We start from the raw sequence: 16,960 nt of genomic DNA on the forward strand, positions 1-16,960 counted from the left end.
TTCGAAATTTGAAAAATGAACCGGCGCAAAAGGATCACTAGAGTAAATGAGTTGTTGCGCAAAAGGAGATCGCCCGTTTATATTTTACTGGAAATAATTGCTTGTTTGAGAGGACTAAAATACTTATATTCTTTATAATACACATGTAACCTACATCGTAACTATAGTCAGTTATGAGTTTTTGAGGATCATATTTTCATCAGAAATTTCAGAGGTGTATTTACATGATTTGTAAATAAATCAAATCTTATTTCTAAAATTAATTTTATTTTATAATGTAACATATATTCCAGATTATCTTTATTGTTATTTCTGTCTAAAATTTGTAGTTTTTTTTTTTTTTTACTTCCGCCAAAAAGTACAGTTTTTAATATAGTCAGTTTAATTCCAAAATATTTATTTTATTCATAATTATTAATATACATTTCTTCCGTTTGCCTGCTTTGTAAATGTTTTTTGTTTTTTTTGTTTTTTGTTTTTGTTTTTGTTTCATATTTATATCACAATATATATTTTTTCATACATATCTCAATCATGTATATTAACTGTTTCCCCTTGCTCACCACGGACACAGTTCATCTCCACAGTTAATCTGGTATACTTTCTGTAGCTCAGTTACATGTAAGTACATGTATTCATTGCATTTGCATGTAATTACATGTTTTACCCATAAATCGGTGCAAATGAAAAACAACCACATCGACGCAGTTGTGACAAGTGAATATTATTAGAATAATTAATTGGAAAAATATTATCACGAGTGCCGAAGAACGCCTAGATTTAACGAGTGAGCGGCACTTGTTCCACGCACGAGTTAAATCCTCAAGCATTTTAAAACTCGGATTGGCGGATTGATATAAAAGTTGTGACGTTTTTGGCGGGAGAAAATGTGAGAGTGAATTTATCGAATTTATTTCAGTGTGAATTATCGAAATTTATTACACTGGAAACATTCGATAAAACACTGCTATCTATATAATATAAAATCGGCGAAATTCTTCATAATTAAGGTTGTTCAAAATGTGGTAACACATTTGAATATATACCTTACATATGTTTTTAGTTCATGAACGTTTTGTCTAATCCATATTCCTGCGAAATCATACATGCCATTTAAGTATTACTAGAATATTCTTCAAATGAAGTTTTCTACAAAGAATAATCAAGGGAACAAAGATTCTAGCAGAAGTCAAAAGAGTGTAATCCAGGGACAAAGACCTGACATGGAAAACAGACAAACACAACAAAGAACACAAACGGTAACAAAAGCAAATGAGCAACCCGAACTCCACCAAAAACTTTTGAACATGAGCATAATGGATGCCGAATTAATCCACATCATAAGAAAGGAGTGCTTAAAAAATCTTCACTGAAGGCGTTTGGAGATTCTTAATAAATTTTAAAGTGTGCGTGTGTGTTTTTCAAATCATGGCAAACCAGTGAATGTATATTAGAGTGATTATGTAATATAAAGTCCCTCGGCAGGCTAACATTTTTGTACTTATAAAAACTATAATGCTAAATATTAAAGATTTTAAAACATACATGTAATTCAATCAGAAGATATATGCATAGAAAATTTTGAATTGAAAATTAAAGAAGTACTTCACAAAACTACATTTTATCTTAAGGCTTTAACTCTTACGGGGTGGTGGATCGTGAAAAACCATGCGGAACATAACAAGAAGTTAAATAAACGTCTAAAGATGTTCATCATCACCAAATGATGCAAAATTTAAAATTAAATATTTCGGATAACTAATAGACGATACCCTTTTTCGGCATAAAACTAACAAAGTTCAAGACCAAAACATAGATTCTGAAGCTGAACCACTCTGTGGATGATTGTACCATTATCAAAGGCACACAAAGGAAAATGGTTAGGAATCTGAATGAAAACGGGGTTCCTTTTATCAAAAACTATAAATGAATTTTTAGATAAAAATGTGGAAAAAAATTAAAGACCAGTCAATTTTTTTTAAGTCAAAGTCTTAAACGAGAAAACAAATAGTTCATTGTTAGCTAGTACAGCACCTTGCTATGCATTAATACGCTGTTCTATTATATTAATTAACATTTGTTAATTGTTCTCCACATTTAATGCATTTCTGGTTTTTGACAACAAAAAAAAAAAATATATACTTCCGTTAATTTTGTAAACATTTTAAAAGTATGCCCACTTATGCAAGTTTTATTTTTTGTTCCCTATGTTTGAAATCAATAACGGGCTTAGGTTTCACTTTGAAATAAGTTTTTATTTCTCATTAAAATACCCTTTAATCATTTTCTTTTTTGTTACATTTGCACATGTATTTACGTACCAGGGCCCGTAAATTAAGATTGAATTAAATCGGAATGAAGAACATTTATTTTCGTAATTTTGGTCTTTGTATGACCGAGTTTGATTATTTTCACATAAAAAAACATTTATAAACAAAAAAAAACAAAAACAAAAAAAACTAACAAACAAAAATATATACTGGTTTCATAAATCTCAAAACACATGTATCTTAATCGAACCATAGCCATGTAATTTAATTACGGGTCTTTGATTGGTGTCGAATCACAATTCATCTACTCTTACTCTACTTTAAGCTAGGACTTACCTGGTATTTGGCCGATCATGTACTTTGCAACCCAATGGTCACACCTGGGGGCTGACCAGGTACATGTAATTTTGGACGTCCTGTTTATCATATTGGTTTCAATTAACATTAGTGTATTCTTCAGTTGTATTGTAAATTGTAATGTAACCTTTATTGTTTATTGTAATGCAAAAGCTATAGTAAGTTTTATTGTAATTTGTAAGATTTACTGTAAGTTTTATTGTCGGTTGTATGGTAAGTTTTTAACAAAGTTTGTGTACAAAATAAAGACAGTACAATTAAACAAGGGGCTCCCAGGAGCCTGAATAGCTCACCTGGTTAAATTTTGTCCTTCAAGGGCAATAAATTCAACAAGATGTTGTCCTACAATTTTGACCCAAGAAGGCAGTGGTAAGACTTATCATAAGGATCATTTCAGCAATTGAGAGTTTCTTTCTATTTTATCACAGTTTTCATGATATTAGCTGTAAAAAAAAACGTCATTTTTTCACCTTTCAAGGGCAATAACTCTTAAAACAAGTTGTCTAACAACTTTTATTCCTGAAAACTTTTGTAGTCCTAATAATAAGGATCATTTCAGCAAATGAAAGAATTTGGCTAAACCTAACGATTTTAGAGATATATGCAAAGAACTACTGTCTGACCCTTATGTTCTGTTTTAAGTAATGGTGGCCATGTTTTTCAACATAAAAATCACCACATCAGTTCTATGCAGGATATCCCAAGGAACATTCATACCAAATTTGGTTCCAATTGGTCAAATAGTGTCAGAGGAGAAGATTGTTTTAAGAAATAACATTAAAAATAGCAAAAAGCAACGAAAAAGGACAATAACTCCAACATGGCTTAACGGATTAAAACAAATAGATCTCATCATAATGAACACTTTTACTCACATCAGAATATAGCTAAACCTGACGATTTTGGAGATATATGCAAAAAACTACTGTCTGACCCCTATGTTCTATTTTTAGTAACAGTGGTCATGTTTTTCAGTATATCAAAATTCCCCACATCAGTTCTATGCAGGATACCCCAAAGAACATTCATTCCAAGTTTGGTTCCAATTGGTGTAGTAGTGTCAGAGAAGAAGAGTTTTAGAAAATTGTTAATGACGACTACGATGAAGAAGGACGATGACAGACACCAAGTGATGGCAATAGCTCAAATGGCCTTTGGCCAGATGGGCTAAAAAAACAAGACTTCAAGAACATTTCTCAAACAACAAAAGAATTAAAAAATACTGAAAGAAATGAGCAGCTCAATTGGAACCCTACTAGATTATTTCCATATATATATATATATATATATAGCTTATTCAGATATGATTTATCATAACCGTCCGTGCGAGACCCAACAGAGTAGTCAAGGACATTAAAAACTCCCTTAGTAATAGTATTGATCTATCAAAAGTTGTTTAGGCTGATTATCTTGAAGACCATCATTTCCATGAGTACTTCCTTTTATTTTTAGCAAAATTTTCTATTCATCTTGTAATTTTAGGTCATTTTAAAAAAACTACTAGACAATGATTAAAAAATACCCCAAACTGAACCCCTGCCATGCCTATACAAAATGTTACAAATTTGATATGTACTCTGCAATAAATGTAGCAACAAGCTTTATTTAGTTTTATCATAGGTCCAAGGTCTCTCAGATTGTCTCATTTTATTTAATGAAGACAAGGCCTTTTTAGAAGGCACTAAAGAACCTGGTAGACCAGCTCTTCTCTTCCTTTGGTGTTTTCCCATGTAACTATCATCATCTTCCCGTTCTGACAAGAGAGGTGAGACATATTCTGGCTGTGGTAATTGTTTTTTAACCCGGTCATGAAATAATGGAATTGTATTAGTTCCCGTTCTTGGATCAGTTACCTGATCAAATCGAACTGTCTGATTGGTTGAATTAGCTGGACTGTTATCAATGTCATGTGAGTACTTGCAGTTTTTCCCATAATGGCATTTTCCTTTTTTGAATTTGTGACATATTTGAACCTTTTTCCAAGATGTAACTTTAGTTTCTGAAAGTTTCACATGTTTTTCTAGAACTGATTCTTTTTCCTTTTCTGCTATATGATATTGACTAACAAACACTGAAGAGCCAGGCTGGTTGTGAAGTGAACTGGTTGCACTGGGTAATGGTTCCAGTAAAGGATTGGGTAATTTGTCTACTGGTTCACAACTGGAACCAGTACCACCACTGTTGCCATGGCTATCATAGTCACTGTCTTCACTATCTGTTTCAACACTTTCAAAGAAATTTGACCCCTTCTGTTCTCTGTTTTTGGTTTGCTTTCTAAAAATAAACGAAAATAATTTAGTGGTATATGTATGACTTGTGTGATTGATCTATTGTGGTTAAACATATTATATGGCAGATTTCGTTATGCATGTTTGACCAATTAAAAAGGCCTTGCTTGTAACTGTCCAATATGCTGAGCCAACTAAAACAACGGAAGACCTTGTTTGATAATTGCGCTTAAATTAGTCTTCTTGGCAGAAGCATAGATCGGGCATAACGCCCATGAACTTGTGATGCCCTTGCCTTTTTGCAGACATGCATGCCCTTTTTCTACCACACCCTGCCCTTTTCTATCATAAATGTGCCATTTTTGAAGCAGTAATCACAAGCAGCCATCTTTGTTGTATTTCTCTTGAGACTCTAGATGTAAAATTTTGAGAAGCTGTCAATGTAAGATATGTCACTTTCTGAATGTATACAAGCTCATGTGAGCTGCTGCTGTCTTACCTCTAAATACAAAATTTCTTTTGAGTAAAACTGATCAAAAACAAACATAGAAACAGACTTAAACAATCCACAATGGAAAATTTGTTACACATCAAATTACACTGCGAAAGAGACATATTTGACTCACTTTTAGACAAAGTTGTTGATATTTTTTTGAGTAAAACAGAGGAGATTGTGCAAAATGTCAGAGTAACTAGCCAGTCAATATTTTAAATACAGTTTTAAGTTCAATTTTATATATTAAAATCTTATAAATGAATATGCTATATTTTCAATCATATTGTTTTTTTTCAGGTGTATTTTATATGTTATATGTCTAATAAAAATTTCGGATTTTATGTTTTTTATATGATCTAACAGTAATCAAGGGAACCAAGGTTATAGTGGTAATCAGAAGAATGTAATCTAGGGACAAAGACCAGACATGGAAAACAGACATACGCAACAAAGAACATAAAGCAACTAAAATCATACATACAAAGTAACAAAAGCAAATGTGCAACTTGTCTCCACTAAATATTGGGAGCATGGACCAGGTGCACTGGTAGGGTAAGTGTCCTCTGCTTTTCTAGAAACACCCGCCGAGTTGCTGAAAGTCAATTCTGGGGTAGACAAACAAGGAAAGGAAAACTATGACGCATTGAATAAGTCAGTTTTTCATGGTGCTGATGGATACACCGTAACAATCCACAAGTTCATGATGACGACCATAAAATTTCTGTAGTGATGACTTCAATCTTGTAGCAACATAACCCTGTTCCAGAAGCCTATTTGTTAGAGTTCTAGTGCGATACAAAAAGTCTGCGTAGTTTCGGCAAGCTCTGGCACAACGTATGTGTTGTGATATGAACACTCCATATGCAGGAGCCGAAGGGATGTTGCCATAGATGAAAGGAAAGTTGAAAATTCTGAATGAAAAGTCATCACGTTTGTCGTAAAGTTTGGTCAATAAATTTCCTAAACTAGCCTAAAATACATTTTACTGTTAAATTAGTCTATTTTCAGAAAGTGACCCTTTTCAGTCATATTTCACATTCTAAAGTACCCTTTTTAGTTCTAGCACCTTACCCTTGTCAAATCCTAGCTAGAACACTGAATTAAAATCATGTTTCCCCAATCCCAAGCCCATAAAGTAAGTAGGGAAATGTTATTTTATGATTCAATTCCTTGAATTGTGTTTAAAACAATCAAATATGGGCATCTTTAAAGATAAAAAATGCTGAAATTTTGGGATAGGGTCATTTTTATAAATTTAGATCAAAGATCAGAATTGATATAGCAGTTGTAAAAGCCAATAAGCCTGCAAGCACTCATACACTGACGCAAAAAAATAGTTCCATAGACATACTCCGTTAAGGTTCGAAGCAAATATTTAGGTCTCCTTTACAGTTATTTAAAAAAATCAAGTTTAATTCCATGGCATTTATGCCAATAAACAACTTTTACCCTGAACTGTTGTCTACAAACATTAGATGCTTTTTTGAACTAGAAAGAAAAAGCCTATCCAACGTCATCAGTCCTAGAGAGAAAAATTATGATTAAGAGGGATGCTGAGAACCAGGCTGTGCAGCAGAAAACAGACTTGTCATTTTGATTTAGCCAAATAAAAATGCATGACTGAACAATTTTCTTTGAACATATAGTAAATATAGATAAAACTAGAATTCACAAAGATTTAAATACCATCTGACAGAAATTATCTTCCTACATTCATCATCTACAAATCCACATATAATCTTCCTACCATGATACCTTTTTACAACAATCATCAAAATTGGAAAATGAGGTACATATCTATGATATTACATTAATGAGGGCATAACTTCTTGTGGGTTTCAACTGGTCAGGAGCTGGCATGTTAGTTAACTGTTAGTAGTCCTTTGTTTGTGCAACCTATAATCAGTTTCTTTTTATATGTATTAACAAGGGACTAAGACCTTTTTGAGCAATTATTAGGTATGTTTAATTGTGTAATATTTTTTGCACAGTGGCCAGGTTTAAAAAAGAGGGAGGGCTGTGGTTACCCAAAGCACTTTAACCTTGCCACATTTTTGCGCCTATCCAGGAATCTAAGTCAGGAATTCCTGGCCTCTGTATGTCTTGTTTTGTTTTCACTTTCAATTTATTTATGTCACTGGAGATTATAAAGACATCTATTTCTCTGTTCCGGTGTATAATGTTGTTTTTTGGGGCAGCTACAGCCTGCCATATGGTGCAAGGGTTTGAGGGTTTTCTCATTATTTATTGAAGAATCATGGGTGGCATTGAGCAAACTTTTTTTCATCCCAGTGGGGTTATTGTCTCTTTGACATATTTACCATATCCATTCTCTTTAGGCAAAATAAAATGATAAAAGAACAATGTGTTTTTCTTACTGATGTTCAATCTGTGCAACAAGCCTTGGCTAAAAACAAACCTCCCATGCTAAGGTAAGCTCTAAGCAACATCAAGAGCATATGAAATTAGTGCAATGGATCCCTTCCCACTGTGGGATTTATGGCAATGTGAGAGCCGAGACTAGCAAAGGACGGCAGCAAACAAGACCAACAAAATGACCCAGTCACCACAGCTGAGATGAAGACAATAATAAAATCTATAATCCATACGACTCGATCTCATGATAGTTACCATCAGCTGACAAGTTCTGAGCAAGTCATTATATTCTGACTAGGAAGTTGACATAATAGACTTAACATTTATATCGAAAGCTACTATCTGTGATGTCCGCGCAATCATGGTCGATTGAGCAAAGTGCAGACACAGTCAGACAGTACTAATTTGACGAATCCAAACAAAATAAGTAAAAATTGTAAAGAATCTACAATTATCTAATATACACCAATGGTTCAAACTGCTTTAGTGGTTTAAGAGGAGTTGACCATTAACCTTTCAGGGGGACTTGGTTTTCTTTTGACTCAGAATTTTTTATGTACTTTTCTAACGCATGTCAGCGAATTATTTTTTATCTTTTCTATATTCACATTACTTTTTTTTTACTGTTCCTAACCAAATTATCTGATCTATAAAGTCTGAATTGAAATATTTTTAACAACCAAAGAAACAACCTTTTATATGTGGTCAACCCCCAATTCCCAATCTGGATATTATTGTTAGCTTGTAATTTTTTAATGGTTGAAACAGAGAGAAAAGTCAAAAGGGGACTTTATAGTATTTTGTCCTATTATTCTGCAAAATTTCCTGTTATTTATCAAGGAATTATGCCAATACTGCGTTCAAGTATGTTATCAAAGTGGTCTCGAAAAAATATTTTCTTTTATCTAGCTCATATCAAACTTGCATGTATTTTTCTCCTTAACAACTTACAAAGATTTGTTTATCAAATGGAAAACACCTGGAGACAGTCTCTTCCTTTAGCAGTATAGATACTGTAATAAATGCAGTACCATCCTCAATGTGTCAATTTAGTGAAGTGGAACAAATCCCCAAACACATTCTTCAGACACATAATGTATGTACAAAACTCAAAGACCTTATATGACAAATTTAGGCATAACCAACTACATGACTACCAAAAACCTAAAAAAAGACAACCAGACTAATCAAGGAATCCAATACACATCTAAATGTGAGCAGGGTAAGAGAAGAAGACGATAAGAATTCAAGAATTTTAAACTCAAAATGCTCGCTTTTATCATCAATGCCTACTAATATTGTTACTTTTGTAGCAAAATGACCAATACCTGTTGAAAATAAACGAACGCCAAAGGTCCGACAAATCTATGGTCCGATTTGTCCTTGTTTTGCACCTTCTGAATAAAAAGCAATTAATTGCTTGCCTGTCACCTTCAGTTTGTTTTCTTTTTTTTTTGTAATTCTAGAATCTAGGTTATAAAGGTAGAAAAAGTCGGAAAACGAATAACATTGTGCAATCAAGTTGCTTGCCCGTAAAAAGAGGGGTTGATAGGTGCCTGCATGATTGGAGAATTAACTTACATCAAACATGTTGGAATCGTTTCGATATCACTTGCACTGTTATTGTCAGAATCAGAGTTATCACTGCCATAATTTGCTACTAAAGATGTCATTTCCGCACAAATTATAATCAGGCGCTGAAAAAGTCAGATTTTTTCATTGGTTTAAATTACCGGCACATTTCCATGCCGTGTTGTCATAGTTCAAGAAAAATAAACGAAATGTTTGAACACCTGTGGGGTAGCAGAGTAGAAAAATAAATGTTTTGGGTGTATTTGGCGAAATTAGGGTATAACATATCGTTTTTATTCATTAATTCATTTTTCTTTACACGCGATTCATTTAGTCATTCGCAAATCAGCTGACGGAAGTAGGTGTCGACACCTGAAAGAATGTAGAACCGTAAGGTAATTAAAATTCAAGTCCTGGGATCGGAATCATTTGCAGGAACGTAAGCTCCAAACAGCAATATAATTTTAAATTGTTGTTTTAGACAATTCATTTTATCATTCCGTAAATTAATGCACTTGTATGATTTGCTTAATATCCCAAATTCAGTATTGATTTTTCGGAAATATTTATCATAATTTCATTTATCCCTTACGACCTCCGTCTGTCTGCTCAGTTTTTGACAGGAGCCGAAAGAAGATGTCAGGAAAAGTGAGGCAGAGGACGTCGGCAAATGCCGCTGACTCAGCCACCCAGACGGTTAACGAAAAGATACTGAAGGAATGTCATTCACTGTATACAGACCCGGAGAATGGTGAGAATTTATTCTTATTTTCCTCTTGAATACGTCACTTTCTTCTTTTTATGCAACTGAATATTCAGGAAAAAGGGCAGTGACCGACGGGGATCGAACAATGAAAGACGTCATGGAAAAATCACCTATATTCAATTGTTTATTTATCGTTAGTTTTCCTTCTTTTGCAAGAAAGGAAAGAAAGTGAATTTACAACCAGTTGGTTACATCAACTCAAGGCTGACCGGGTTGAGCTAAATATAACTTCTAATCCCCAGTCTGCTGACTACGGAGATTTTTTTTCTTCAGTCCATTCAAAGGTCATGCATTAATGAATACAGAAAATGTCCTCCTGGTCATATATCTTTTGATTATTGGCCAGACTTATTGTTGTACATAATTAAGGGTAAGTATGAATTGATCAGGATGAAACCAAGAAGAAGACAGCTAACCACAGGTGAATCATAAAAGTACTTGAAGACCTTGGCTTAACATTTCCTTGGTCTAAAGATTTTTTTTTCAGATATTTGCTTTCAATAAAAAATTCCTTTTGTCCATTTTTTTGGTTAATGACTCATTTACATTTGAAATTAATGCAGTATGGACAATTTTCTGTTATTTGTGTATGTAAAACTTTTCTACTCAAATACATGTATATTTTTGCTTCTTTATTGCTGTGAACAAAAGTTAATCTTTAATTGTTTTAATCAAACTTATGCTCCTGTCAATCAAGTTTTGCAGCTGATGTTGAATTTATGAAATAACAAGTGTTACTGCAAGTGTTTACTGAAATGATGTACTGTACAGTCTGTCAGTCTGTATACATATGTATCTGTGACACTAATAAAGTTTTCCCTAGAGTTATTCTCTATTGCAAATATAGTTCATCCTTCAATAAACTAAGATTGAAAAAGAGATGATTTCTTAATATAAATTCAATTGTATCTCTCTGTATGTACATTGCAAGACTATGCACAAATTAAAAATGAACACATACTCCTGTGTACAATGTCCATGTAAAAATATGTGCACTTGCACTTGTTAACAACTCTGGCTCTGCAGTATAGTGAGTAGGGTTTCCCATAGCAGGGTCAAAAGGGGGGAAGTAGGACTACAGCAATTGGCAGAAGGGGACTTTATATGCAATTTTTTACTCCTTGAGTATTATGCTTACATGTATGTACTTGTAACTCCATGGGTCTAAGGGAAACCCTAGTGTGTACAACTCCATAAATGTGAATTGTGTTTATAGGAATGGTGAAATTGGCTGAGAGTCTTGGTATCTCTCTGTTGGCACCTAGGAAGAAGATTACAGTGCTTATGATTGGCAACCACTCAGCTGGGAAAAGCTCTTTCATCAATTGGTTAGTATGAGCAAGAATGTATTTATTTGACTAGTTTGTAATTTGTCCATTTATCACATGTTCACAGTAAAAGATCATATACAGTGATTTTGTTCTTTGTTTTAAAAACAGCCCCAACCCTTTATTTTTTGGGGAAATTTTTTGTTTTTTCAACATATTGGGAAAATATTTTTGATGAAGACCATCACCAGAAATACTTTGTCTATAAAACTAGATAATGTAAAAATTATTTTGACATCATCTACTAGTTCGTCAGAGTGAGACTCGCTCGATATTACAGTAGAACTATTCATCCTTTTAAACAAGGTTCCACTTTTGAGGATACCTTTGGCGTCCCGTTTTGTTTTTTGTGTGTAATACTTCAAGTTGTGAGACAATTTCGTGACAAGGGAGATATACATGTATGGTATAAAGGAGTTAAAGGGACAGAAATGTGTTATATGCCGATCCAGAACTGAAAGTTGATACTGAACTGACAAATATGTACTCCCAATATGCTTTAGGTCATGACTTGCCAAAAACATTCCATAGAAGTGAACAAAGTACCCAGCTTAGAAATCTAGTCTTGAGGAACATTTCACTGGTTTTCTAAAAATCTTGACTGACAATTGGGAATTTTCCTCCTTTTTGGAAAAATATTTTTCAACATTTTGAGAAAAGTCTGTTGGAGAAACAGCCAGTATTTGGCTGCAATAAAACGGTAACACAATTATTGAAACGTATATGACAATGCTAACAAAAAATACATGATGAATAATTTCAGAAGTATTACTGTACATGTACATGTACTTGAAATACATGGTAAGTAACTGAAGGGGCTAGGGGTGTAACAGTTCACTGATGAATCACCATTATTGATCCTTGGTCAGAATGATTGTCATACATGTACCTGTATTGAATATTCTGTCCTGAAACATGTTAATAAAATTTTGCCTATATTCTTATTGTATCTCCGAACTGGTTTTCTGTTTTACTTATGTCCAAAAGCTGCAAGTCATTAACACAAAAAAAGAGAGTTACACAAAAGTTAAATCAAGTTGAAGATGTCTTTTGGCTTACTGAATATAGACTGTTGGCTTTTTATCAAATGCAAAGCAATTCTGGCCAATATTTTATAACGATACATGTTAAAAATGTACATGCATGTATCATGATATTGTATTTTATAGTATCATGTATATACAGTATTATGAACTATTTCAGCTCTATAAGAAACACACCTCTTCTTTCCAGTTGTATAATTTTTTGCAAATTTCTTTGAAATATGGAACAAATGTAAGCATCTGCTGGAAATTAACATGCAGAATACTATGCTGTGAAGCTGCATTGTTGTAGACCATGATATATACTGAATATTACATGTCAAAATTTGTATGGAGTGCTGTATCAACCCAAGACTACTATATTATCCCAAGGGCCACCAGCCCGCGGGGTGATTTAGGTCGAGGGTTGATACAGCATGTGATACAGATTTTAACACGTCATGTTCATTATATCATATTTTAACCGTATTTGAAGTATGGTCTGGAAAGGGGTGTGATAGGGTATGCTTTATAGATAGGTCTAGGGGTGTGTTATAGAATATGCAATATAGGTTTAGAGGTGTGACATAGGGTATACAATATAGGGTTCAAACAAACACTTAAAATGCATAAACAAAAAGTTACATTTCAGTGTAAATATATGATATAGTGTGTTAAAGCATTAATGAATAGGGTACGTCTATAAATGACCATGATTGAGCCTGTTAAATTGCCATTTCTCATTAATTGACGAATCTTCAGGTAATTTCATGTTGACTTTGAACATTTATACATACTTCAGTGACTCCTTACATTCAATACACTTGTAGTTGTACATGTATACTTATCGGTAATCTGTACATCTTTCCTTCAATCTTATTTACAATTAGATTGTTTTATTTTTTCTATCCCTTGTACATGACAAATATTTTCCAAAATATCCATCAGATTTTGGGAGCAGAAGTGACTATTCTCTGATGGCTGGTCCAGACACTTTGAAAACGAAGGGTGCCAAGTGTTTTTTTTTTCTCAGAAAAAGGGGGGTGCAATGACATTTATTTGCCATTTTTTGTCAATTTTATTCAAATTTTCCTATAAAAAGGGGGTTGCCAACCCCCTTCCTCCTCTCACCCTGGATCTGCTACTGAATCTCTGTGATCTGTAGTTTATTTTAATGAAATGACATCATGCACAATAGTGGTGTAGCATGATTTTTTCCACATATAAAAAACATACATGTACATGGACATGAAATGAAAAAGAATGCCCCAAAAATTAGATTACCAATAAACAGAATAATTTATGTAGTTACTAATGATTCTGGTATTGTCAGTATCAGTATCTCAAGTAACTCTAGTATTCTGTGCATATTTTAAAAGTAGATGTACAGTTTTTGTACCGATTTTGGGGGTTATGGCCCAAATGGAGTTGGAATTAGGGAGGCAAAAACTAGCATTTCTAATAATTTATTAAAAGCCAATAAATGTTTTTGATATTATTCCACTATACTCTACAATGCAAATGATTTTGGGAGTAGTCATTGAGTAAAAGTGAATGGATCTCATTGATTGTAATTTATATCAACCACCCCCTCCCCCCACCACACAAGGATGGTTTGGATTGATTTTAAGGTTGAGAAGAGAACCATTCAGGAATTGTGGGCCAAATTGAGGGCCACTGCAAATCTGATCAAATTTTTATCCTTTACATAATACTAATAATATTTTAAAATAGCCTCTAGTTGAAGGGAACAGTCTTACCAAGCTGAGTCCTGTGAAGTGTCATAGTTGGTGTCATTTCAAACCAAATTTTTTGTCAACATAGACCCATCATAATTGTACATAAACAGCACTGTACATTTTAAAGCAACTTGATTTTACATAGACTCGGTCTGTAGGTCTACTCAGTCTTTCCAAAGGTTCAGTTTTTGTTTTTTTTTTTTCAGGACATTCGGACCTGTGATGACATACTATTTTCAGGACCGAACTAAGTTTTACCGCCCATTTTGACCTGAATCAAGAGTGACTATTATCGAAAATTTTCCGGACTTTTGGTCCGTTGTTACAGATTTTTTTACTGGTCCTTTCATATTTTTACCGGTGATATACGACAGTCCACACAAACATTTTGAAAGACTGGGTCTACTGCTAATTTCTTTCTCTGTCATTTTACTAGAATAAGTTAGATTGTGCTTAATGCTTAACCTGTACAATTTTAAGTTTTATATGACCACAATAATTGGGGTCGTACAAAATGTATTATGTTGCGCTGTCATTGTTGTTGATGTTACAAGATCTTGTTGTCTTCGTTATTTCGTTGTTGATTTTTTTTTTTTAGTAATAACTTTAGTTGAAAGGAACCACATGTCATGAAATTTTGATACATTTTTACTTGTTGCCAGAGGAAGCTTGCAATTGAATATTTGGTCACTGGCCCCACCGTTCTGCAAAAAAAGGGACCAAAAGGGGTAAAGGATGTGTTTATTTAAAATTGATGGAGGTTTAGTTTTGACCATTCTTTTTTCAATATGTTTCTTATATAATTCTGTCTTAAAAATATTCAATAGATTTAAAATAGCATAAAGCATTTTCAGTCTATAAGAGGGGTGGGGGGCAAAATGGAACCACACCCCAATAAAAAATCAACTGTTTGATTTTTGGTCTGATTTTTTTTTTTTTTTGAATCCTTATGAAAATCCCTGCTTGCATTATTGAATCAGTATTTGAAAGATTTTACTCTTTTTTTGAGTAACAAGGGGTCGAAGTGGCCAAACAGTCATTTTTTTAACTAAATTTCATCTGATTTCAATGACCGAAAGCAGAACTTTTTACTTAAATTGAATTCTAAAATATTCTGCAATATTGTATGGACACAGTTGTTATGTGTCCATTATGAAATATAAGTCCCTATGTTGAAGAGTGACAAAAACTAATATTGTGTCCACATTGCCCCCGGAGTTCAACTGGCTGCATTCGTATCATGCTCTACTCAGCAAAGCTTTATATTAATTTATAGAGAGACACTAAGTCTTACTAGGGTTTTGTTAGGATTTTTTAGGGCATGGTTGAGGATTTTTTTGTGGCTTAATAATTTTGTAAGTGGCAGTATTTGAATTAAAACTAGGGATGGGATTTTTTTTCACTGTCTCATGGACTGTTTTATAAAATTCAGTATTATTCTTTATTACTTCTGATTTTGTTATTTTTCATCCCTCTGTTGTTCTTCCGATCTCATCCCTAATTACATTTAGCAGAGCTTTCACTAGCTACAAAGTACTCTTTAAGTTACATGTATGATGTGGCTACTAAAACATGAAATAATTATACAGGATAATACAAAAAGGCTCATGACAATTCTAAGTGCAGTCAACTTTATAAGGTCTGAAGAGAAAGCCAGGGATATAAACTAGCAGTTTCCCAATAGCCCAATGACCACTAGATTTTTAGCTTGGCTGCCAAACTTTTGGGTAAAGTTTAGTTGAACATATGGAAAAGATTTTCTAAAAAATATGATCTTGGCTACAGTCTTGTATTTCCTAATGTTTACCCCTTAAACCCCATGCAGACGTTTATTCTGAATGTGAGAGAAATATAGAATCTACAATGATAACATGTTGATTATGAAATTTCTTACATCGAGTGAAGTAAATTTTATAGTTTTGATCGTGAGGCTTGCCGAGCTATTCAAACTATGAAATTTATTTTACGAGATGTTAGAAATGCATAATCAACAAGCTTTGAGTGTAGATTTGGTTTCTCTAATGCCCTTTAAACATCAAAAATACTCAAAAATGAAAATTGTTTGGAACGTTATGTTTCCGATTTGTAGGAAACATGCTGACGTCACACAAAGGCAAACATTCCAAACAAAAGAAACCAGACGATTTCAAAGGTTTTTTCACTTCAAATCTTCCCAAGGCTCTTCATAATTCTTATGTAAGGTACGAAAACACCAAAATTACCTCATTTAACTGAAATATAACTACAAAGGCAATAGAGGCGATTCAAGATGGAGTCCAAGACAATCGATTTCTAAGCCAATTGAACTCTGAGAACAAAAAAGTCAATAGTGATGAGAACATTTTTTTTCCACACTGGTCAAGCAGTATGGAAATTGAAGCAAAATTAGAGAGGTAACCAGAAATAAACATGACACAGCTTTATTAGATTTGTTAGGTCCTTTAAAGTTTTTCTCCCTTTTTTATGCAGCAGTTATTATAACAGAGTAGTTCACCACAGAATCATTGGTTTTTTTGGCTTGTCAGCAAAGCAGACAGTCAAATATAATAGTCTGCAGAAAAATCAATACAGTGTCTCCGATACACCAATACATTTATAAGCCCTGCAGTTTCCAAGAAATTGGTGATCAGCATATTTTTCTGCATTAAATTAGAGAAACGATTTGGTACCAACTAAGGGTTTGTTTTTTATAGAAAAAGATGTCTGTTTTTATGAGATTTGATGCTTCTTTATTTTATTTGTGATTATTTTCCTTTTATGGTGCAAAATGTACTGTTTGAAAAAAAAAAGAAAAAAAGGAAGGTTT

General features: G+C 33.4%; 2 protein-coding genes across 2 annotated transcripts in view; one reads left to right on the forward strand and one right to left on the reverse strand.

Annotated features, from left to right (window-relative positions):
* Window positions 1–4,210: 4,210 nt before the first annotated feature.
* Window positions 4,211–9,464, reverse strand: LOC148607088 (uncharacterized). The gene is made up of 2 exons (XM_088546100.1): window positions 9,309–9,464; window positions 4,211–4,901 (listed from the first exon to the last, which is right to left on the reverse strand). Exons 1-2 carry the CDS (start codon window positions 9,398–9,400, stop codon window positions 4,229–4,231), a joined length of 765 nt encoding a protein of 254 aa, XP_088402226.1. The 5' UTR covers window positions 9,401–9,464; the 3' UTR covers window positions 4,211–4,228.
* A 433-nt stretch (window positions 9,465–9,897) lies between these two features.
* LOC148607089 (uncharacterized) overlaps window positions 9,898–16,960 on the forward strand; it is a 45,226-nt gene continuing 38,163 nt past the window's right edge. Inside the window, exons 1-2 of the mRNA XM_088544310.1 lie at window positions 9,898–10,050; window positions 11,282–11,393. Coding sequence (XP_088400436.1) covers window positions 9,936–10,050; window positions 11,282–11,393 — 227 coding nt within the window. The 5' untranslated portion in view covers window positions 9,898–9,935. The remainder of the gene's footprint in view (window positions 10,051–11,281; window positions 11,394–16,960) is intronic.

This window comes from Perna viridis, chromosome 9 (assembly GCF_037379345.1).
Source record: "Perna viridis isolate PV_CMFRI_1.1 ecotype Kerala chromosome 9, ASM3737934v1, whole genome shotgun sequence".
Classification (NCBI taxonomy): Eukaryota; Metazoa; Mollusca; class Bivalvia; order Mytilida; family Mytilidae; genus Perna; species Perna viridis.